The following is a 26,015-nucleotide window of genomic DNA, read 5'->3' on the forward strand; positions in this document are numbered from 1 at the left end:
GAGAAGATAGGTAAATAGGTAGGTAGACAGACACATATATACATACATACATACATACATACAGTACATACATGATGGAGAAACATAATAAAAATAAGCAAGAACAAGGGAAACAATGACAGGAAAATAGAATCAGACAAACTCTTCGGCATATTAATCAAATGATAGGGAGATATTTAAATAATGGAAAACTGTCAAATACATAACAACATATAGGTAGTATTTGACTTATGACTACAATTGGGACTGGAGCTTCCATCACTAAGTGGTGTAGTCATCAAGTGAGTTACACCTGATTTTACAACCTTTTTGCCAGTCATTGTGAATCTGGCTTTTCCTATTGACTTTGCTTATTGGAAGCCCCCTGGGAAAGTCACAAATGGTGATCACATGACCCAGGACACGGCAATCTTTGTAAATGCATACCGGTGGTCACAGAGGTGCTGCAGATTTTAAGTATGAGGACCATCTGTAAGTCACTTTTTTGAGCACCATTGTAACTTCATTTCATTAAATGAATAGTCATGTCTAGCACTACCTGTATAAAACTTAACTTTAAAACAAATACGGTACATTTCTTAGAATCAAAATTTCTTAGAATTACTGGCATGCAAAGAAAGTTTTTTTATTCTTCTTCAACAATTACTTGGTTTTAATGGCATATACTGCATAAAAGAGAAGAAGTTGAAACTAAATAGGGAAAAATATTTATGGAGAATCTGGAAATGGGAGTTTTATATGATACAGTGTCAACAGGCTGATGAAATCAGGTTAAAATAAGATTCATTTCTTATTGATATCTAGTATTAGTAATTTTGAGCAGCACTTTAGTATCTTAATGTATTTTAGAATTAGTCATTAGTACTTTTAGGATATAAAAGTATTAAGCACTATTTTTTTTGAAATAAGTAAAACATTTTTAGATACTGTGATAAGCCACAGTGTAGTTTACTTAGCTTTAGCTTAGTAAATGCTCACATTGGAATACAATAGGCACATTGGAATACAAATCTAAATGGTGATGGCTTAGTCAAGGAACAGCTTAGTGCAGGGGTAGGCAACCTCGGCTCTTTTATGACTCATGGACTTCAACTCCCAGAATTCCTGACTCTGGAATTCTGGGAGTAATGTTTTTCAACCTTGGTAACTTTAAACCCTCTGCTGGCTGGGAATTCCAGGAGTTGTACTCTACACATCTTAAAACTTGGTACGATTGAAAAACTCTAGCATAGTGAAATAATTGAATCCAGCCTTTATGTGTGTATTACCTATTAAGTCAGAAGATTAACAGGCAGATACAGTGCCAGTGACACCATATTACCATACAGATTATCTCTTTCTTTACAGATGCTAAAATTCTAGGTAAGCATGCTTTGTATGAAATGCCTATTACTCCTATAACTCTCATATCTGTAACCATTATGTAGATGAACTATTGCATCATAGGACCAAATTTTTTGAACCGCATTACATCAAGTGGGCTACCTTACAGAATACATACAAAATGTAGGACCCATGAGTTCTATGGAACTGGAATTTGAAAAATTTTGTAGAACAGTTTATGACACAAAAATGATCATAAAGTTTTTTATGACATACAAAATGTCACAAAATGTTTCTTGTGGTCTGCTGCTGATGGTTGATTCTGCTGTACAGTTCAACACGAGCTATTTTCAAGCCCATGATTATCACCCAGAAATTTTAAGAACTTTTCCCCAGTATTTTAGAAGCTCTGCCATTGTTGAAGGCATTGAGGAATCTGGTCAAGAAATAACTGTGCAGTGATAACTCAATAGGGCATGGGTTATCTAGTAATCTATGTTTTGAAACATAGCTAGGATTGTAGTGAAAGAATGGCAAATTCAACTTGGGTTAAATATGGGCAAAATCTCAAATTTTGGCAAGAGTGTATTAGCTAAAAAACACCCCATATTGGGCAACTTCCTCTGAAGTTGATCAGCATTTATTTCCAGTTTATACAAAACCTGATTTGAAAAACATTGAAGCTTGATAATAGGTTTCTAAAAAACCAATTGATACAGCTTTTACTTTTGAAGGAAATTATAAGATTTGTTTGTTTTCTTTATGTAACAAGCTTGTTTTCGTGTAGACATTCCATTCTTAAGAATAAGACCTTTTCTTGAACAATGTTAGTTCACTGACTATTCAAAATTGAATAATGTGTAAATAATATGCAGTATTTATAAACTGAAGTTTTGAATGAGTTGGGCATAGTGGTTAAGACACCTGGTTAGCAACCATAGGCTCTAATCTGGAAGTCTTTAAGCCAGTCCCTTTCTCTCAGCCATTGGAAGAAATAGACAAGGATAAATTACTTTTAAAAAATTCTGCCAAGAGAACTGTAGAGATTCTTAATTATAATGACTAAGAATCAAACTGCTGTAGTACCTACCTCTCGAAGCTTTATTGTTGTTAGAGGTACTTAGAATTTGGCAATGATTTGGCAGGGAGAAATATAAGGAAACAATGGATGCCATAAATCAGGATATAAGGCAAATATCTTTCTTACATGAAGAATGCAAAAAAAAAGTGGGTACAAGTACCTGGAAATCATCCAATGTTGTAGAGCACAGGTGAATCTAAAGTCAGGGATTGTTTTTAATGATCTGTCAATCACCCTGGAAGCATCAGTCTGGAAAAAAAGCAGGCTAGGTATTAAAAACTAAAATAAGTTAATTGTTTGTCTGGATGGTTAAGAACTGATATATGTGGATGCTTTAAGGACATCTTGAAGGATCAATTGTTATTATTCCTGTTCAGTGAAACCAGAAAGGAAGCTAACCTAATTAATGTAGCACAAGGCAGACCTTCTCTTATTTGCAGGAATGGCATCAGTTCTGCCTTGCAAAAATCCAGATCTCAGGTTGGCATCAAAGTCATAAGGAAAAATCTAGTTCTTTGTTGCCAACTCCAAGGGCACCTGGATTCTTGCAGCTCAGATACAAAAGCTTTAAAGGTGAAGATACAAGGCTGCATACATGGGGTCCTGGTTCATAAGTGTTAAGTTGGGTTGTTGCGTTTGGGGTTCAGGCATTGTGTGGATGCATCCATTGAGGTTTATTGCGAAACCTGGGAGTTTGGGCAGTTATAAAGCAACAGGTGCTACAGAAATTTTGTCTTTATGTGAAGAGCAGAGAGTAAGGAAGTACAAATGACCCACATAACCTCTGCTGTGCTGTCAGGACAGCTGACCCATCTGTTAAATCTGCTGACACACCCCGGCCTGCAAGAAATTTTATCCTGATAAAATTAACGCCCTTTTCCATCGTGACCCTTTCCATAGTATTGCAACGTGCAGCCTCTTCCCTCCAGGCAGGTGAACGGACACAAGACAATACCAACGTCAGCTGATGGGGGGGGCGGGAAGAGAAGAGAACGGGAAATGCCGGTGGCCTCTACTCCCATCCCCGCAAAGCTCCCGCCTGCTGTGGACGCAGAGGTGAAGCGAAGGCAAAACGGGCTTTGGCAGGCTGGCTGGCTGGCTGGCATCAGGAAGCGTCCCCCCCCTCCCCTCCTTTTTGAACGCGGGGTGGTAGCTGCCCTTTTCGCCCTCCCGAGGTGCAAACCAAGCCGGGCCCGGCTGGAATGTTCCACTCGGATCCCCTCAGGGGGGGGGGAGAGGGGATCTCGAGATGGCGTTTGAAACGCGCCAACGTTCGCTCGGGATCCGTTAAGCTCCAACCGCCTCTGCGCACAGGGCGGCCTCCGAGGGGACGCAGCGGGCCTGGCGGGGGCGGGAAGGCCGGGGGGGGGCGGGGAAGCCCTCCCGGCTCCCTCCCTCCCTCCGTGATGCCTCGGCTCCTCCCCTTGCCCCTTCCCGGAGCGTCCGTCCGTCGAGCCCGCGCCTCCTCGCCTCAGCCCGCCTCGCGTGGGCGCCTGCCGGGAATGCCGCGGCGAGTCGGGTGAGCGCCGCCGCGCCTGGATGCCGCTGATCCCGCCGTCTCTCTCTTGTGTCTCCCTCCCCGCCCTTCTGCAGGTAGGGCCGCCGCCTCAGTCCCCGGCCGCTTCCGAAGGGATGCTGGAGAAACTGGAGCTCGAGGATGAAGGTAAGGCGCGGGCGAGTGGAATTGGGGGGGCGGGTGGGGGGGGAAAGGCGGGTCCCCAGGTGATGGAGAACCGAGGACGGGGGGGGGGCGGCTGAGGGGCGGCCCGCTATAGTCGGTGGTTATTGTGGTCTTTAATAATTGCATGAGCCGTTTGGACGGGAGGGGAGATCCGGAGGTAAGGCTGGGTTGACACCTCTCCCGGCCCTCCCCGATCTTGCATCTTGCTCATCAGGTGTTAATTTTGTTGGTGGGAAAATCTGCTGAAATGATCCTTATCCCCCCCTCTCCCCCCCCCCCGCGAAGCTGGACGATTTTGATGGTCTGTCACGGAGCAGGTGGTGGAGATGGTGCAGGCGTATGTCTGTCTACAGCACCATCCCTCGGCTTCCCTGGTGAAAGCGCACTTGTGGCTTTCTGTGTGCTTCCAAAGAAGCAGATAATTCCAAAGGCATTCTGGTTTTCAGGCTTAAGGGATCAGATGTTGGGTTGGAATTTGAATTGCTCTGGGGGGGGGGGGGAAGATCAGTAAACATGCTGAATTGCCTCACCTTGCTAACAGATAAGGTGGTGGTTAGGCGGAGGTAAAGATATACCTGTATGTATGCTATGGAAAAAGGACAATGGAAAAATATAATTATATGACCACAAGGTCATAATTAGTTTTAGTTCTGTTGTGCTTCCTATCTAATACAGGTAGCACTCAACTAGCAACCACAATTGGGACCAGAATTTCTGTTGCTAAGCAAGGCAGTTGTGAGTCACACCCAATTTTATGATTATTATTTTTTTGCCACAATTGATAAATGAGTCACACAGTCTTTACGCAAATCTAGCCTCCCCCATTGACTTCACTGCTTGAAAGCCAGCTGGGAAGATCACAAATTACATGACCCTGGGATGCTGCTACTGCAATAAATATATGCAGTTGCCAAGTACCCACATTTTGCTCCTGTAACCATGGGAATGCTGCAATGGTCATAAGTGCGGAGACCAGTCATAAGTCATTTTTTTCAGTGTCATTATTGCTTTAAATGATTGCTAAATGAAGGCCTGAGAGTTGAGGACTGTGTATTGCAAACTGTAAAGCATGTAAACCTACCAGCTGCTAAGTTTTTATTTGCAGTAATTTCTATAAGGTGTAAGATGTTCAAATCTTAAGAGTGGGAACATTATGAAGAAATTATTTTCATTCTATTTGATTTTTTATATTCCATTGTATTTCAGCTTATTCAATCCTTTTTTTAAAAAAATCACAGGTTTTTTAGGCCTCATCTGATTTGTTTACCGCATATATATATGGAGGCGGTTCGGGTCTGGATGGGGAGGAACAGACTTCAACTCAACCCCGACAAGACTGAGTGGCTGTGCATACTGGCATCCCGGGATATTCAGAATATTCCATCTCTTTCCATGGGGGGTGAGCTTTTACCCCCCCCCCCCCCCCCGTAGATAGGGCTCGCAACTTGGGAGTCCTCCTAGATTCGCGGCTTACTTTGGAAGATCATATAGTGGCTGTGACTACGGGGGCTTTTGCCCAGGTTCGCCTGGTGCGCCAGTTGCGGCCCTATCTAGACCGGGATGCCCTGTGTACGGTCACTCATGCGCTCGTGACCTCTCGTCTGGACTACTGCAACGCTCTCTACATGGGGCTTCCCTTGAAGACCACTCGGAGGCTCCAGCTGGTACAGAATGCAGCCGCGAGAGTTGTCTTGGGAGTTTCCCGGTACTCCCATGTTACACCTTTGCTCTGCGAGCTGCATTGGTTACCAGTTGTCTTCCGGGTGAGGTTCAAGGTTTTAGTAATGGTTTTCAAGGCCCTACATGGCATGGGTCCGGAGTACCTCGGGGATCACCTGCTGCTGGCGTCAACTTCCCTCCGCCCTGTGCGTTCCCACAGAGAGGGCCTCCTCAGGGTGCCTCCAGTCAGGGAATGTCGGCTGGTGGCCCCCAGGGGGTGGTCCTTCTCTGTGGGCGCCCCGGCTTTATGGAATCAGCTGCCGGTTGAGCTCCGGATGGCACTGGACCTTCGCTCCTTCCGACGCGGTCTGAAGACCCATCTATTTGAACAAGCCGGCCTGGCCTGATGGGGGATGTGCTGGGGTTTTTATTGGGGATTTTTATCTTATTCTACTGTTTTAGCTCGGGCCCTTATTTAATTCTTTTTTAATTTTTGTATCCTGTATTTTCATATGTGCCCTGTTCACCGCCCTGAGTCCTTCGGGAGAAGGGTGGTATACAAATATAATAAATAAAATGAAATGAAATACACATACACACACATACATATATACGGTAAACAAATCAGATGCCTAAAAAACCTGTGATTTTTTAAAAAAAAGGATTGAATAAGCTGAATATATATAATGTTTGTTAACTATTTAGATTACCTTGCTAGGCCCCAAACATGGAACAAATCTTTATTTCCCTTTTTCAGCCTAACCGAAGGCCATCGACAGGCAGACTGATATGCATTTCAAACTTATTTGTTTTCATCAGTCAGCCATACCCTTCTGAGATTCGAACCTGGGCTGATTGCACATTAGTCAGTTGTTTTTACCTCTAGGCCACAAGCTCTATCTCACTTTGTTAGCTGAGAAACAAGGGAGATATGTGTTAAATGTTTGTTATATATATATATATATATATATATATATATATATATATATATATATATATATATATATATATATATATATATATGTGTGTGTGTGTGTGTGTGTGTGTGTGTGTGTATGTATATATATGTATATATATGTATATATATGTATATATATGTATATATATGTTTTATCTTGCTAGTCATTGACTGTAATTAAATAGTGGAACGGTGAAAAATAAATCCTCAGTAAAGATTTGCAGTACCTGTTTCCTGTGGCATTAATTTAACTTGCTAAAAGCCCTTTTAATTCCTTAACCAATTTGTCTTTGAGGGGGATACAGTGATAGGAAAAACACTATTCCTTTTAGTGTCCAGTTGTATGAATTGTCTGTAATGTGAAAAATAGAATGGACACTGGAGAAAGGTAGGGTAATTATGAACTATAGTGCGAAAGAGATAGTTAAACAGTAGCTATAAGCCTGGTTACAGGATTGATACTTCTCATTCCTTAGTTGTTCTCCAAGTCTCCGGAAATTAGACCTACAGTACTTCCATAGGTGTGTTTTATGCATTGGGTCTACTCTAACCCTCTAAAAATATTTTCTCTACATAAGTCCTCATAGTGAGTAAGCCTTTTTTTAACATAGTTTAAATCAGTGTCCTTTCACTATCTCCTGTAAAAACTCACTAAAGAGGCAACTTGCTTCACGCAGTTACTACATACACAATCCTTCTGATATGCATTCAGGTCCTCTTTGGCAAGATTATTGAATCAAAATTACCTTTAAAAGAAGTAACACATTTCTAACAGTGAGTGTCAGATGTAAAACAGATTGCTAACATGCTCTAATAGCATGCAGTGTTCTGAATTGAGAGCCAATGTTAAATAATAATCATCTGACATTCTAGGTTTTTACTTTAGAAATCTTTTTATAGGCATAATACCAAGAAAGTGTACAGCCACATCAAGCAGCTTATATTGAAACATCTTTAATAAAACATTGTTAATTGTTTTATATGCTCCAATTGAGCATTGTTTAGCATATTTCTTACCAGATTGGAGAAGTGAAGAAATGAAGGCTTAGATCACATTTCATACTAAGACATAATGTGTTTTAGCATGACCTAGCATGATATGTGGTTCTTTCAGCCATTGGGGCTGATTCAGCAAATCATGGTTAAAGCAAACACTAGCTTAGCATAATGTGTGGACTCAAACACTAAATTGTTTTAAATTATCTGAAAGCATGAAGTGGGGGAGTCATATTTGGAAAACGTAGAATGTTAATTACATATATACAACTGGTTGTAGATAGTTAATATTGATGAATTCATAAACAAATCAGTTGCAGTTGATTTCTAGTATGATCTTATTTCTAGTATGTTCTCATTTATAAATGTATATTTTATTTCTTACTATTTTTGCAAAATAAGTGGGAAAGATAAAGGGGTGGGGCACTTTGTAACTTATTTGGATAGCAAATTATTCAAAGCTTTAATGCTGAAATTCAACCTTAATGCTTGAATGTTCTTCGTAACATATATCAGCCATGTAATTCCGTAAGAATTGATATAATAGACTTCATCAAGATACTGCATGATTTAAAGATCCAACCTCGTGAATAATGCATTACAGTAATCCTTCCTGGAGTTTATAAGACGAGATCACCGTGGCTAGTGAACAATATACTTGCTGATTTTAAAAACAAGATCCAAAACTTGTCTAACAATGTTGTGGAAGCAACATTCCTGTATGCATAGTCTACAAATCTTTTTTTGCTTTGAAATATATTTGTTTGAACTAGGGTAAACATAAATTTAGAATAGAATTCTTTTTTTCAGTAATCAGTGAATTTTAATACATGTAAGATCTTTGAAATAAGATATAAATAATTGGAAGCTCTTAAATATATAACATAAAAAATTCATTTAAACATCACTTGAAACTCTGGAGACTTCAGAAGTTTATCTTGGTGGAGCCTTGGTGGAGCAGTGGGCTAATGCCTCCTTAAGTAACACCAGCTGCCTGCAATTAGTGCAGGTTCGCATCCCACCAGGCTCAAGGTTGACTCAGCCTTCCATCCTTCCGAGGTAGGTAAAATGAGGACCCAGATTGTTGGGGGCAATTAAGCTGACTTTGTAATAATGCCGCTTGGGGTGTGTGTGAAAGCCCTAACAAGCAGGCATATACATAGAATGAAGGCTATTGCTAAGCTTGTAAGCCGCCCTGAGTCTTCGGAGAAGGGCGGGATATAAATGGAATTAAAATAAAATAAATAAAAAATAAATCTTTGGATAAAAATATTTAATTTACTGGATTACCAACTTCTATTTTTATGTATGTACTTACAACTGAATTTTTTTATCAGTTCCTTTAAGAAAGGATTGTATTTTCTGTTTTCCTTTGAAACATTTTAAGCCCCCAAAATTATAAATAATGGTCAAAAACACAACTGTAGAGCAAAGAGTTACTTTGTTTTTCCACTTCATCCAACTGCTTGTTTAATAACAAACCTTTTAAAATGCAAAGTAAATTCTGAAGTTTCATTCCTAAACTAACAGTAAGAAGACCTACTGTGCACAGTGAATCTGCTTTGGGTAAATAAGCATAATTTCTAAATGAGACTTCAGAAATTCCCTGTGCTAAAATTAATTTAAGTACATTTGGTTCCTAGACCACCTCCTGAAAGCTATTTCTGATATTGGTTGACTACTGCTTACTTGAGGAAGTTGTACACAGATCTCACTGTGGGATGACTATAGATAATTGCACCCCAGTGGGCAATAAATCTATTAATTCAGACAGGTATTTGCTTTTATAAACTACCTTTTCTGAGAAGCTAGACATTTTTAATTTTAATTTAGATTATTGCTTTACAAACATTAAAATTAGTTGCTGCATTTTGAAATCATTTATAGGGTATAAATAAATTGACTATGTTGGAGTATATATAGTATAATACCACATAGACCTTGGCCTGAAGAACCAACAGCAAAATACAAGGAATTTGGTGTTTTGTTCTCTCATTTAAATATGCTATAATTATGTTTTTAAAAGGTTACTGTTACAAAATAGAAGCCAGGTCTCTAGATATTTTTGCTGAAAATCTGCTTGTCATTTTACCCTTAACCCACTGGTTAAGGGTAACCTTTTTCGTTAAATGAAAAGACATACCCTCAACTTTTGCCATTTCTAAATTTCATTTTAGAAATTGACTATAGTATTTTCCATTGAATAAGTCCAAAGTGTCTTCACATTATAAACTTTTTCATAGAGCCATTTCAGGTTGTTGTTGTTTTTTAATTAGGGAAAATTTACCAGGTTTTTTTTTTTAAAAAAGTGCTGAATTCAGGTTTAGGGAAATTTATTTGGCTATTTATTTGCTAGGAAGACCTGGCTCTTCGAGCTCTCTGGCCCAGGCTGAGAATATTTTTAATTTTAATTTTAACTGGGTTTTAATTTTTTCAGGGTTCTATTTAATCTCTTTTAATTTGTTTTAACGTTTGTATTGACTGTTTTTTAAATGCCCTGTAAACCGCCCTGAGTCCTTTGGGAAAGGGCGGTATATAAATCTAAATAAAATAAAAATAAAAAATAAATTTGTGTGCTTCTTCAGCTCAAGTTACAGATTTTGGGTAGCTCACAATGATGCAAAGTACAAAACTAGTACTCAGTTAAAACAATTCAGCTTCAGTAGAAAAAGACAACATTAAAAACCAGATTATATTGGTTGCCCCATTTAACTGAACTACCCAAAGAGTAGCATGATTTTTACAGCCTTTCAGAAAATTAACGAAGTGGGCAAGCTGGTCACAAGAAACAGACAATTTCCTCTTGCTGAGGCACCCCTGATAGAGTCTGCCTTTGGCCTTTGGATCCCCATCTTCTTAGTTTCTCACATCTTCTTAGCTTGCACCTACACAATCGGCAGACACCACGTTGAAAAGACAGTCTTACCAATAACAGGTCCCTCTTTCCATAACTGTTCTTCCTGATAAAGTAGATGGACATGCAAAGGTCAGTTGGTGTTTACAACTAACTGTTGGGGCAGTGCAACTTCAGGTGGCTTGAATGGTACACTAGGCTTGTGTTCAAACACTGAGAGTCACATTCCAAAATTGTGTGGGGCCAACACATATTGTAAGAGGTATTTCAAATGGTTGAAGGACACATTTTGTTCTTTTACTACACCCAAACCACCCCAAATGCAAAAAAAAGCACAAATGTTTTACCCTATCAATCTGGGGACTGCATAAGGGGTATTAATGAGTCATGTTTTGCATCTCTAATGTCAGGAAGATCAATGTATAAGATCATTTGATTTATATAGTGGAGGGTATGAAATTTCTTCCTACAGAGACCTTAAGCAGAATCCCATTTTGTGCTTTCCTCCTAGGATTTCCCCCATTGGGCAAAAGGTACATTCGCTCTTCAGAAATAGTTTGCCATTAATTTCTATGATCCTGAAACTGTCACAGTGACATTTGAGAGATCATGCAGGGGAGAGTAATTAAAAGGTTAAGAGTAGAAATCATGAAAATTATGTGTGTTACAGGGATAAAAGCCTGCTGCTTGGAAATAGCAGAACTTTGTGCGCAGGCAGAGAGTCCTTTCATTCCATATCTCCCACAAGAAAATGCAGTAATGAGGCCATTTTTTGGTCAATTGGAAAGCAGAGCCTATAAGCTTCCTGGATTTAACTGAATTAAATACAGTGAGCAATGCATTTAAAAATGTGCCTATTTTCTAATTGCATTACATTTTGCACATAATGATATCTAATTTAGAGAAATCTGAAATTTATCTCAGTTGTTTGATGTATTAAAATTTCTACATTTTAATATTTCACAACGCCTTCTCATACAGAGGGGGGGGGGAATTGCTGCCCCAGTGATTTACAAAATAATAGAACCAGTTTAAAATTGTTAGGCAATAATAAAAAATGATTTAATGAGGTAACATAATGGTATGGTTAAGAAAAGGAATTTTTGTTCTGCTTCATAGCTAAAATAATCATAAAAAATGAGTAATTCTGTAGCATTCCTTGAGCTTTCTGTTATTATTACATAGGCATAAATTTAAATCCTCACAAGTGTCTCCTCAGGTGAATTGAGGAACAGATCTTATTGTTAGTATATATTATTTCATTTTTTTCTGTTTCTGATATTTTCAGGTTTTTAAATGGTATATATAAATCTGAAATGGCATAGGTTCTCCTGCTTGACCAGGGGGCTGGACTAGAAGACCTCCAAGGTCCCTTCCAGCTTTATCCTATTCTAAATAAAGCATTTACTATAGTTAGCTGAAACTTATGATCCAAGATCATAACTTTTCTAAAAACCTAAGCACCAGCCTGTAGCTCTCATTTCTTTTTAGTGGTTCCTGCAGGCTGCAGAGTTTTAATCTGTCTTGAGTAACTCACTTTGCTGCACTGTTGGCTTACATCCATTTCTCTTCAGGACAGTTTTAAGAACAAGGAGTAGTCAGTAGTACATAAAACAGCATTTATTCTTTGAGGTTTCCTTTTCTAAACTGGTAAGCGGAGACCACACAGATTTGTTACTGCATATTAATTCTTTTGTTCAAAATGATGCAGACAAAATGAAATAAATTGTTGAAGTTAAGTTGAACGTAGTTTCACCATCTTGTAAAAATTGAGCTATAAATCCTCAAGTGAAATCTGACCTGTTTTGTTTTCTATCACTAATTATTCTAGAAATCTACTTAAGATATTATAAATTGATTCATTTCCTATATTTTTATAATATGATATTGTAAGGGGAGAATCATGTTAGATTTTGGTAGCAAAAGATCAGAGGATATCTAGTAGCACCTTTTCCAAATAACAAGTGTTATTAAAAGCCATAGATTTTTATGAGTTACAGAGATTCAGAGCTTCATGCTGGCTAGGGAATTCTGGGCAATTCCACAGAAATCCACATATTAACATGGACAAGTTGCTGAGGTTGGAAAACTTTGTGTACAGTCTTTGTATAACAGACAAATAGGAGAAAAGTTCAAATTCTGCTGTACAGGTAGTCAATCAAAATAGAGCTGGAAGGGACCTTGGAGGTTTTCTAGTCCAGCCCTCTGCTCAAGCAGGACAACCTATAGGATTTCAGACAAGTGATTGTCCAGGCTCTTCTTAAAAACCTCCAGTGATGGAGCGCCCACGATTTCTGAAAGCAAGCTGTTCCATTGGTTAATTGTCCCCACTGTCAGAAAGTTTCTTCTTAATTCCAGTTTGCTTCTCTCTTTGAACAGTTCCCAACCATTGTTTCTTGTCCTGCTCTCTGATGCTTTGGAGAATAACGTGACCCCCTCTTCTTTGTGGCAGCCCCTCAAATACTGGAATATTGCTATCATATCACCCTTATTTCTTCTTTTCTTTAGACTAGGCCAGGGGTAGGCAACCTTGGCTCTTTTATGACTCGTGGACTTCAACTCCCAGAATTCCTGAGTCAGCCGGCTCAGGAATTCTGGGAGTTGAAGTCCACGAGTCATAAAAGAGCCAAGGTTGCCTACCCCTGGACTAGGCAAACCCAAGTCCTGCAGCCCTTCTTCATATGTTTTAGTCTCCAGGCCTTTGATCATTTTAGTTGCTCTTCTCTGAACTTTTTCCAAAGTCTCAACATCTTTTTTGTGGTATGGTGACCAAAATTGGTTGCACTATTCCAGGTGTGGTCTTACTAGGGTTTTATAAAGCATTACTAATCCTTCATGTGATCTTGATTCTATGCCTCTGTTTATGCAACCCAGGATTGTATTAGCTTTTTTTTTGCTGCTGCTGCTACATACTGCTCTCTGTTTATGTACAAGTGCAGGGGTAGGTAACTATGGCTCCTTTATGATCTATAGAGTTCCCAGAAATTCCCCGTGAGCATGGCTGGCTCAGGAATTCTGGGAGCTGAAATCCAGAGTTTGTAAAGGGGCCAGAGCTGCCCACCCTTATTAGTGGCTTGCCCTGTCAGTGTTGGTGGGAGTGTTGTTTTTCTCTTGGTAGTTCCATGATTAGGCTGTTGTTTGCTGTTTGATTATTTGAGTTGACAATTCCTTCATTGGGATATTGTTGCTAAACTTCGGTTTCTCCAGGCCTTTGATCATTTTAGTTGCTCTTCTCTGAACTTTTTCCAAAGTCTCAACATCTTTTTTGTAGTATGGTGACCAAAACTAGATGCAGTATTCCAGGTGTGGTCTTACCAAGATTTTATGAAGTGGGACTAATGCTTCACATGATTTTGATTCTATCCCTCCATTTATGCAACCAAGAATTAGATTAGCTTTTTTGGTTGCTGCTGCACACTACTGGCTCATATTTAAGTGATTGTCCACTAGGCTTCCAGGATCCCTGTCACAGTTACTGTTTTTGAGTCAAGTGTTGCCTAATCTATTTTTCCTCTTAAATCGTAATGCAGCCTGCCCATCATGGTTGTAAGTTGTGTTAGTTATAAAACATCCACATGACCAACATAATTTTACGAGCTTTTTGCAGTGATCATTAACCCAATGGTTTGTTATGGGATGGTTTTGCCAAAAACTAAAAGCAGATAGTGATTTTTGGCAAGACCATTGTACATGGGGCTACCCTTGAAGACCACTCGGAGGCTCCAGCTGGTACAGAATGCAGCCGCGAGAGTTGTGTTGGGAGTTTCCCGACACTCCCATGTTACACCTCTGCTCCGCGAGCTGCATTGGCTTCCAGTTGTCTTCCGGGTGAGATTCAAGGTGTTGGTAATGACCTACAAAGCCCTACATGGCATGGGTCCGGAATACCTTGGGGAGCACCTGCGGCCGGCGTCAACTTCCCTCCGCCCAGTACGCTCCCACAGAGAGAGGGCCTCCTCAGGGTGCCATCGGTCAGAGAATGTCGACTGGTGGCCCCCAGGGGGAAGGCATTCTCTGTGGGCGTGCCGGATTTATATGAACCATCTTCCGGTCGAGCTCCGGATGGCGCCTGATCTCCGCTCCTTCCAGCGCGATCTCAAAACCTACCTTTTCGAACAAGCTGGCCTGGCCTGATGGGATGGAGTTGGGTTTTATTAATCTGTTTCAATCTATTTTAATGTGTGTTAACTTATTCATGGGCATTTGTTTAATCGTTTTTAATTTTTGTATCTTGTTTTTTAATATGTATTGCCCCGTTCACCACCCTGAGTCCTTCGGGAGAAGGGCGGTATACAAATAAAATAAAATAAAATAAAATAAAATAAAATAAAATAAATAAAATAATAAAATAAAATAAAATAATAAAATAAAATAAAATAAAATAAAATAAATAAAATAATAAAATAAAATAAAATAAATAATAAAATGCAACCACCTGACTACAGGATTCTGCAAATGGCTATGAAAGGGAGCCGAATGCTGGCATCCAACATGCAGTTGTGTCTTTGGGGGAGGGTGTATGTGAGGAATTTCAGAACTGGGTTTTAAGTACCCCATGGAAGTCCATTGTAATTTTATATGTTTACTAATGACCAGTTCTAAGTTGAGGACTATCTGTATCAAGGATCCTACATAGACACTGTGTACACATATCTACACATTAGGGAGAGCTTTTCATTAGCTGAAAAGGTACTTGATTTGTTATGATGAGTTTTTGAGTTATAACTTTCAACAGGTAGGGAGAAAGGATTTAGATTTGACTGAATAAGATTGAAAACTAAATTCCTATTTTACAGCCACAAATCTGCATTTTGCACATTTCTCTTTAGCTGGTCCAGTTTTGATACAAATTCTTATACAGGTAATTCTTGGTTAATGACCGCTTTAAGTTACAACAGCATTGAATGTGGAGACTTATACTAGTTCTCAAAATTATAGCGCTGCGTCATCCCCATGGTCACATGATTGCAGTTTTCAGCCTTTACTGCCAACTTATGACAAGTAGAATCAGTGGGGAAGCCAATAGGATGTCACAAATGGCAATCATGATGCTGCACATAACGACCACATGGATTTCATTTAATGACCACTATTGGAAATATCATTGTAAATCAACTTGCTACTGTGACATTGTGCTTTATGATCTTTTGGTTAGTGAGGAATTCTTGATCCCAATGATCATTGTTAACTGAGGATTACCTATATATTTGCACCATTGTAATTTTATTGGTGATTGAAGTTTTATCTTTGTAAGGAACTGAACACAACATATCTACTCATCCAGTAAGTATAATTTGAACATACATAAGACTGTATTTTATTTTATTTAATAAAATAGTTGTTTCACATTTTAAAAAAATCTATTTTTTATTTTCTCAAAATATCACATAGTTATCTTAACTAATAGCTAAAAACATACCATCATTATACAGTACACTATCAGATTAGAAAAAGAAATGGAAAATCTAATAATTTCTAACGTTTCAAAAAGCTATTGAAGGATGAAGGATTCAAATTAGATTGTAAGTGAAAGGTTGAAAGTAACTTATTTTTTGTACCAGATTAAGGCCAGCATCTCAACCACTACACCAGTGTTTCTCAGCCTCAGCAAATTTGAGCTGCGTAGATTTCAGCTCTCACAATTGTGAAACTATGGATGTATGACATACTGTATTAAATAAGATCCTTTTTCTTCTCCAGTGAGGCTGATAGCTGATTTGCAATTGACAGGAAAAGGTTAGGCTTTCCCTGTACCATCTGAGTTTTCTTTGATAATGTCAGTAAACTGATTTTGTTCCTTCTCTAATATACTCTGTTTACTTGGTTGTAAGACTGTGGATTGATTTTTGGATCAAATATGTGTTTAGTTGTGGTTATTGCAATTTCATGGCATATGAAATATTTCAGTGAGATAGAGTGTTTTGGACAAATGGGCTTATTTCAGGGTTTGGTCATCCCTGGAATGATATAAGTTTCTTCAGTTTGGAAGACTAACTTCCTGACAATTAGTGCACTTTCTACTCAGTGGCTGCGTTGGCAAGATCCAGAAGAATAATGATAGATTTTGTACTTAATTTGTGTCTACTTTTAAAATGTGAGCCCTCTATTAAAAGATTGTATCAGTGTCAAAATGCATTTTAAACTAAATGATGGTGGTGAAGCTTATTGATAGGTAAATATATTTGACTTAAATAAACTTTTTCCTCATCCGCCAACCAATATTTTCTTTTTGGAAACACCCAGATGATTAAAATGGAATTAAATGGAAATAAAATGAAAATGGTTTGGGATTCTAAGTATTGCCCCAAATTGTTTTGCAGCATCAAATTTCACCCCAGTGTTGCTGAACTGCTTTTAAAGTACTTTTATATTTGATGAAGATGATTTTATATCCTTCTATACAACTTCAAGCTTCATATCATTTTTGAATGTTTTCACACATGATGTCAACTTCTGGCTGAAAAGCCCAACTAAGAAAAACACCAGAGGCATTAAGTCCTCTAATGTAATCTTTATTGAGCAGAATCATTTCAGTAGGATCAAAGTGAAAGCCAGCTCAGGAGAAAAGGTGGGAAGCAAGTAATTAAAAGAATGAATTTCCTCCTCTCCTCTCTGACAGTTCAGGTCACGTTGTGCAATATATCTCCCAGTAATTGTTATGAGAAGAAACTTTGGTTCGCCAAAACAATTCTTCCATAGCTCCAGCTTTCTCATGATGATAAGAACACCTGTGAATCCAAATCTCCCCCTCCCCCCCTCCCTTCCCGCATCTGTTGGCAAGCTAGAAGCACGCAGTAGTCCTAAAGACAGTAGGCTTCATAGCTTGGCATAAGCATTTATTACTGGGAAATGTTTTTAAAAATGGAACTTTTCCATATCTATGTTGAAGTGGTATAGATTAATCTGTTATTTTTGTAGATAAAACTTAAATATTGCTTGAACGTCAATAATTATATCCTATTTAAGTTGTATGTTTCCTTTCAATTTGAGCCAAGCATCTGATAGCATGCAGCAAAACAATAGCCAAAAAGACCTAAAAGGGTTGAATCTGATTGGTACTTGAATGGGAGATAACCAAGAGATACCAGAGTTGTTGGTTAAATTATGAAGTAAAAAAAAGTGACTTATTACCGTTTTTCATGCTTATGACCATTGCAACATTCCCATGGTCACATAATCAAAATTCGGATGGTTTGCAACTGGCATGTATTTATATTGATTGCAGTGTTCCAGGGTCATGTGATCACTTTTTGCGACCTTCTAAGAAGCAAAATCATTGAAGACAGATTCAGTTAACAATCATGTTAATAACCGCAGCAATTCATCTAACAACTGTGACGAGAAAGGTCATAGAATGGGGCAAAACTCACTTAACAACTGTTTTGCTTACTAAAACAAATTTTGGGCTCACTTGTGGTCATAAGTACCTGTATAGTCTTAACTGGGAAATGGAAAAGTATCCCAGAAGGCCATAGTACATCACTTCCAGATTTCATTAAGCAAAAGTACACAGAAATGAGTGTGCTTATCAGGAACTGAAATTCAATTCAGTGGGATCTTTACCTTGTACTTGTAAAATACTTGCAAAATATGAGAACCTTTTCAATGAAAATTCTGAAAAGCATTGTCATAAAAGCAGTAAAAAATGGCACAATACTTAATGCACAAACTTGACCATTTTATCGGATTAAAGATTTACTTCAAATGCAGATTGTTTCTAAGTTGACCATGATAATAGCCACCAGTGAAATCAGAGGGCCAGCCTGGACCAAAAATCAGGACTAATGCCTTTGGGATGCAGGATGATGGTAGATGAGATTCACTGCCAGAAAAGCAATACAGTATGCTTCAGCTACTGCAGAATATGTTGGCCAAGTTGCTGAATATGGTACCCGGCATGGTACATGCTGTGTATTTATTGAAGCAATTGCACCGGCTTCCAGTTTGCTACTAAGCAGCGTTAAAGATTGCGCATATGATGCATAAAGTCATAAACATTTTAATACCAGGACATCTAATGGATCGTCTGTGCCATTGCAGTGTTGAAATTGGGAGGGGAGGGGATTGCTGCTGCTGCTTTTACTTAGAACTGCAGAATGCCACTCACAGGTAGATTTGCTTGGTGTTGGCTTGTCCTTGCACCTTCTGGAAAATTCTTACCTGAAAGTTGTGAATTGTCTGTTTCAACATGTTTCGGGTGCCAGCTGAACATCTGACTTTGCTCAGGCCTTCTCAGCAAATGCTAAAAGTTATTGTTTCTGCTTCCATTTTTCTTCTCCTTCCTTGTTGCTTTGATTATTTTCATATTGCTTTTATTGTTTTATATGTTCGTGTGTATGTGTATGTAATATTTTATAATTATTGTGTATTTATGTTGCAATACTTTGCTTTCAGTCTTAAGATTTTATCCACCATAATGTTGAGATTTACTTTAAGAATTAGATGTTATAATGCCCAAACATCCACTAATGAGTGTTTTATTAGAGCATTACAAAAGAAAAAGTAGCGTTCTGCTATGATTTCACTCAACTGTTTGGAATACCAAGGATAACATGTCACGGTTAAGGAGGAAAATCAGGATTTACCCAGCATATCAACATTTAATATGTAACTTTTTGCATTTTATTTCAGTATTTCTTTAAGTAGAAAACCCAAAGCAATCAGTTATAATTTATATTGTTATATGAGATGAATCTGAAATATCTGAAAAACATTATTACTCTTTACAAATTTAATGCAAATAAAACTACTTTGCAATTATTCTGCTATTATAATATTTTATTTATTACAAGGTTTTTATAGTTAAATTAATATAGTAAAGGCTTAGTGTAAGAAAAAAATATTGTTTATGCTTCATGTTTTCACAGAATTTTGTTTTCATTAATGGGATAGGGTCTTTTGTGGGGGAGTATAGCAGAAACATAATATTTTATGTCTGGGAATTTACAGTTTTAGTTTTAGCCACATACAGCAGATGGATTTTTCTTCTTCCAGGCTGCATCTAGACCTTGGTCTAGAGCAGACATGTCAAACACAAGGCCCGGGGGGGGGGGCGGATGCGGCCCGCGAAGTGGTTTCATGGGGCCTGCGAAGCCATCCTGGAAACAGTAAGGGAAGGGGCCCTGCTGTCTTGGCCCTGGCCCAGGCTGGCCAGGAGCCAATGTACAATTTTGTGGTGGTCATCTATGCTGAAATACATTCAGTCTTAGCTCCACAAGGCCATCTGGAAACAGTGAGTGATCGGCCCGTGCCGTGTCGGCACTGCTCCCTCGGCGCATGCTGGGGAGGTATCACCCTTTGTGAGGAATGAAGAAATGCACCATCGCTTGGAAGTGGCCAGCACATGGCCCTGCCTACTTCGGGCAGGCTACGGGTTGGGCAGCGTTGTGCTTCTCTTCAGATTCATGCCACCTGGCTCAGCCTCTTGGCACTGTGAGGAGAGCACCTGCCAAACCCGGGCAGGCTAGGGGCTGGGCAGCATTGCGCAGGTAACATCAACTCTCACGCTGCTCATGGCATCCCCTCCCATAGAGCCCACCAAGCCGGTTATGTGAAGTAGGCGAGGGCCATGTGCTGGCCATTTCCAGGCAATGGAGCATTTCTTCATTCCTCACGAAGGATGACACTTCCCCAGCTGTGTTTCTTGCCTGTTTTTCTCCCTACCTCATCTCAAATATTTTCCCACCACTCTGTTCTTTGGAAGGAAGGAAGGACAGGGAAGGTCTAAGGGAAGTCCTTCCTTAGTCCTGTCCTGCTGCCCTTTCACCATCCCCTTGCCCCCTCCTCCTGGCCTATGCTGGGGGGTCTCCCTATTGCTAAGGAAGCTTTGGATACAAAGCTAGGTCTCCTCACATGGAGAGGGAGTGGGCCTCCCTCTTGATTTTACCCTCGTACCCATCATGAGCAACCTGGCTAAGGAGAGCAAGCACAGCAGCAGCAGCCTTGAGGAGGAGGTAAATGCAGCTGGGCACACCCTTGGTGAAGTGGGGCTGGGCTTAGTGCCGCGGGTGCTTGAGGGCTGGGCTAGGCATTTGACCTCTGTGCCACCATCTAGCCCATCCCCCCATGGCCTGAGAGGAACAGTGAGGCTTCTCTGGTGGACCATGCCTTGGTACTTCCCTGGTCCCATCTCCTTCTGCCAGAGACCCTCAGATCTGTCCCACTCCTGCCCAGGCCCCCATAGGCACCCTTGATACAAATGATGTAGAGCTGGCCACGCCCACCCAGTAGGCCATACGCACTCCAGCCACACCCACCCAGTAGGTCACACCCACCCTGGCCACACCCAGCCAGCCCCCTGAGGGCAACCGCAATGCTGATGCGGCCCTCAATGAAATTGAGTTTGACACCCCTGGTCTAGAGACTCTAGATTCTAGAGGCATTTGGAATTTAATTAAATGGCTAGGGAAGAAACCTAAAGGAAATCCTTTGGTAAATAGTCTTATCTGTCCCTTAATAGTCATTGCTATTGAGGTAAATATGAAATCTGCCTTGAAGACAAGTTATGAATTATTATAATGAGAAGTAGACACAGTCACCACCTCCATAGCTGTTATATTAACTTTCTAAAGGGGATTTGTTTTATAGTTTGCATTCTCAAGTTACCCTCATAGAGATTATTTTACATTTTTAATAATAGTAAAGGAAAACTCGAATTGTTCCACTTAAAACATTTTTGGCTAATCTTGGAGGCTTCCCGGTCTGTCATGAGTTATCTTTTTATACATTTTAAAATACAGTAACAATGATATACAAAAGGTTACTGCATAGCAGGAGCTGGGTAAACATTTGGTAACAGTGAAACCATCAGAGAGTAAAGAGTTACAACATGCAAGATAGATAGACAGATTTCCCCCTTTCATTTTTTTCTAAACTAATTTAGGCCTGTTTTAGAAGTTGCATTACAATTTTTGAATGTTCCCCATCAGAATGAACAGGATTTGAAGGGGAATCAATTTCTTCCTTCCATTTCTTACATGTTAATAGAACGTCATCCTATTATAATTGGAAGGGATTTCTGAATACAGCATAAATAAAACTGTAGTAGGACATACTTTAGTTATAAAGAAAAGTTGTCTCAGGAAAGGTTGACTGTGTTTAGAAAAGATGGTTACCTGCTCTTCTCCAGATGATTGGCAGGGTCCAGAATCAGTAGATGTAAACTTTTATGAGGCCAAGATTGTTATGCAACTGATACAAGACTCAAATACTACAAAAATAATTTTGTTTCCTAGAGTAAAAGACATTTAGAGCAGCATTTTCATGCTCTGTTTGCAGTTCAGTTTTACTTTCTCTAGCAATGGCAGAAACTAAGTGATTTTAAGTGAGAAGGTGACTGATTGGCAAAGAGACCTGAACTTGGTACCTGTGATTAAAGTTTTTCTTTTAGGTAAAGACAGTTGCTTACATCTGAAAAACCTTTAGCTTGGCTTGATACAGTGTCTTGCCATTGTCTCTTTTACAGGGAAAGTAAAAAAAAAGCTTCTCTGTTGCTCTTATACATCAAGATGTTCTTTACTGTCCCCTGTTAACAACAATCTGGAGGACTTACCTTTCATGCAAGGCAAATGGTCAGGATAGCAATAGCACTTAGACTTATATAGCACTTCATAGTGCTTTTACAGTTCTCTCTAAGCAGTTTACAGAGTCTGTAAATCTGGATCCTCATTTTACCAACCTCAGAAGGATGGAAGGCTGAATCAACCTTGAGCAGGTGAGAATTGAACTCCTAGCTATGGGCAGAGTCAGCCTGCAGTACTGTATTCTAACCACTGTGCCATCACGGCTCATAGAAAAACATGGATCATAGAAGAATAGCATGTAACATTTTCTTTTAGACTCAATTACTAAATGAATCACTATAGATAGTTCTTCACTTACTTATACATATTTATATTTCATATTTTTAAACCACCTATCTTCCCCAAAGAGGGTCTCAGGGTGGCATACACTATAATATTATACATTATATTGATATATAATGTATTGATAAATACAGGTTAACTCAGCCTTCCATCCTTCTGAGGTAGGTAAAATGAGGACCCAGATTGTTGGGGGCAATTAAGCTGACTTTGTAATAATGCCGGTTGGGGGTGTGTGAAAGCCCTAATAAGCAGGCATATACATAGAATGAAGGCTACTGCTAAGCTTGTAAGCCGCCCTGAGTCTTCGGAGAAGGGCGGGATATAAATGGAATCAAAATAAAAATAAAATAAAAAATAAATTAAAAAAATGTATAAAAATTAACATTAAAATTAAGCTAGGGTTTAAAAATATATAAAATAGGATGGCCATTTAATGTTGGATTATTACAGGTAGGGAGGGACTCTCGAGATTAATCAGCCCCGTTGTTGGTCTTCTGTGCCCCCATGCAAGGTTGCAGAGCCAAATTTTGATCCCTTTGCAAAAGCCAAGAGATAGGGAGCTTTTCTCGCCTTGGGGGGTCTGGATGTTCCACAAGGCAGAGAAGGCCCTCTTCTTAGACCCTGCCAGTCAAAATTCTTTGACTGACAAGATCTGCAACATACCTTCTCTGCCTGATTGAGTGAGACAGGCTGATGAGATGGGGCAAAGCATGTGCTATAGGTAACCTGGTCCTATGCCTTGTAGAGCTTTATAGGTGATGACTTGCACCTTGAATTTGACCTAGAAACAGGCTGGTACCCAGTGTAATTCGCTGACCCAAGAGTGTTATATGTGCCCTTCTTCAGACACCCAGTATGACCCACGTAGACTTACTGTGCATCAGCTGAAGCTTCTGGATACTTTTCATGGGCAGCTTCATATAGAGCACAGGTCTGCAACCCGCCGCTCCAGAGCCGCATGTGGCTCTTTCAGCCGTCTCCTGCGGCTCCTGGTACTCTGCCATGTGCAGTCCCCCCCCCCCAAAAAAAAGCGGGACTAAAAAAGTTCAACCAATCAATTCAAATATGCAGGGTAGGTGCATATCTCGCCTTGGCTCTACTCTTCACTCAAACCCTGTTCTGCGCATGTACGCGCATGCGCACATATTTTTTGTGGCTCCCAGTTTTTCCTTTTGTGAGGGAACAGGTTCCGAGTGGCTCTTTCACTGTTTGAGGTTGCTGACCCCTGATATAGAGCATGTTCCAGTAATTGGGAGATAACCAGGCATAAGGAATTGAGTGTAGGGCCTCCCTATCCAAGAAAGGGTGTAATTGGCACACAATGCAGATGTGGACAAAGGCCTTCCTGGCTGCGGCTGTCACCTGCTTTTTGAGCAGAGCTGCGAGTCCAAGAGGACTCCTAAGTTATGCACCAGGTCTGGCTGGGATAGTGCAACCGCATCGAAGATAAAGGTGATAAACTAGGTACAAAAGGCCCACCCACAGCCACTCAGTTTTCCCAGGGTTCTGTTGACATCTGTTCCTTATCCAGACCCCTACAGCTTCCAGGTATCGTGAAAGGACATCCACTGCAACACTTGCTTCACCTGGGACAGAGATATATAACTGGGTATCACCAGTATATTGGTGATACATATCATGAAGACAGATGATCTCACCCAAAATTATGACCAAAACGTGACTAAAATTGAGCCCAAAACTTAACTGGCTGTAAATCGTGCCAGTTGTTAAGCTGGTCATTACATGACTGCCCTATTTTATGGTCTTTTTTGCAGCTGTCATCAAATAATTTCCATGGCCATTAAGCAAACACAGTGGTCATTAATTGAATGTTTCAGTTGTTAAGCAAATCCATTGACCACAAAGGGCATTTTTTTACCGGAAGCCAGAAAAAATACTGGTATGGGGGAAAAAAATAGTACATTGCAGTTACATGAGTGGGATGCTACAGACCACCCTAAATGCAGACTGATTGCAGAGCAGCCAAAGAGGGATCTCAGCCATCAGAACTCTGAATCCAGATCATAAATACTGTAGTCCTAGGAAGGACCATTTTAACTCTGAACTCTAAATGACTAGTTACAAGTCGAGGACAACCATTATTATTATTATTATTATTATTATTATTATTATTATTATTATTAGTAGTAGTAGTAGTAGTAGTAGTAGTAGTAGTAGTAGTATTTTGTTGTTGCATTCCTATTCAGTACACATTGAGTTGCCCCAAATAATTTTGCCCTCATTTTAATATTTAGTACAAAACTACTTTGGTATTCTAATCTTTTAATTCATTGGACTCTGACCAAAGCTATAAATAAAGATGAAAAAACTCTCTATTGCTTTTCAACACCATCCTTACAATTTGCCTGACAGAGAAGAGCTTTAACTGGAATTGGAGAACAGGAGTGCCATACTAATCTGCAGCATTCAGTTTGTAATGTGGTAGCAGATCCAAAAGACAACTTAACCTTTAAGCGATCATTGTAATGTCTCGAATTGGTTAGTTGTTTGATGGACATGTAAGTGAATGGACATTGATTGTGAGCTGGTACATGATTGGAAAGTAACACAAAAGAGAGCAAAGGGGAATTCCAACCCCAGCTGTTGAAAGATAATCTTCAGTCACTAAATGTTCCTCCTGTGAGCCCATCACAATAGCTTTACACTGAGTTGGGTGGACATAGCTCAGTATTGTCTATACTTCTGACGGTCGGCAGTTTTTTTAAGATTTCGGAACAGACTTCCTCCTAGTCCTTGCTACAGTGCTATATAGCTAAGTTAAAAGCTAATTAAAGTTTTTGATTCTTTAGTCCTGTTGTATAGTTAACCCTTAAAATGCTGTAAAACACCCATCCTTTGACACAGCCCAGGATATATCATAGCCCAAATCAAATATATTTATATTATAGTATTATATTATATTATATTATATTATATTATATTATATTATATTATATTATATTATATTATATTATATTATATTATATTATATTATATTATATTATATTATTATATTTATTATATTATTACTATTCATCACACAGTCAGCCAGATGTTCAGACTGGATTTGGCATTTTTGTCTACCTATCGAGTCCTTACCAAGGACCTGAGATAGGTAGATGTGGATGTTTGATGATACTATAGATATCGTCACAGGATGGAAGCAGTTCCTAGTAAGGCCTCCTTTTGCAGTTGACTAATGGCGAATTTGTCAATGCCAATGGTGTTCAAGTGGTGCTCCAGTTGTTTTGGGATTGCACCCAAGGTGCCTATTACTATTGGTACTACCCTTGCTTGCCTTTGCCACAGTCTTTCTATTTCTATTTGTAGGTCTTTGCATTTTGTTATCTTCTCCAGTTCTTTCTCGTCTATTCTGCTGTCTCCAGGCACTGCCACGTCCACTATCCAGACTTTTTTGTCTTTCTTATCGACAATTGTTATGTCCGGGGTGTTATGTTGCAAGTGCTTGTCTGTTTGAATTCTGAAGTTTCAGAGCAGTTTAACTTTATCATTTTCTATGACTTTCTCTATTTTATAATCCCACCAGTTCTTGCTTACACGCAAATGATATTTCTTACAGATCTTCCAATGCACCATTG

General features: G+C 39.4%; 1 protein-coding gene across 3 annotated transcripts in view; it reads left to right on the forward strand.

Moving 5' to 3' along the window:
* Nucleotides 1-26,015, forward strand: part of PRKAG2 (protein kinase AMP-activated non-catalytic subunit gamma 2) — a 233,503-nt gene that overhangs the window by 167,629 nt on the left and 39,859 nt on the right. For all 3 annotated transcript variants that reach the window (XM_083376992.1, XM_083376993.1, XM_083376994.1), the window contains one exon: nucleotides 3,998-4,067. In XM_083376992.1, coding sequence (XP_083233118.1) covers nucleotides 3,998-4,067 — 70 coding nt within the window. The remainder of the gene's footprint in view (nucleotides 1-3,997; nucleotides 4,068-26,015) is intronic.

This window comes from Vipera ursinii, assembly GCF_947247035.1.
Source record: "Vipera ursinii genome assembly, chromosome: Z".
NCBI lineage: Eukaryota > Metazoa > Chordata > Lepidosauria > Squamata > Viperidae > Vipera > Vipera ursinii.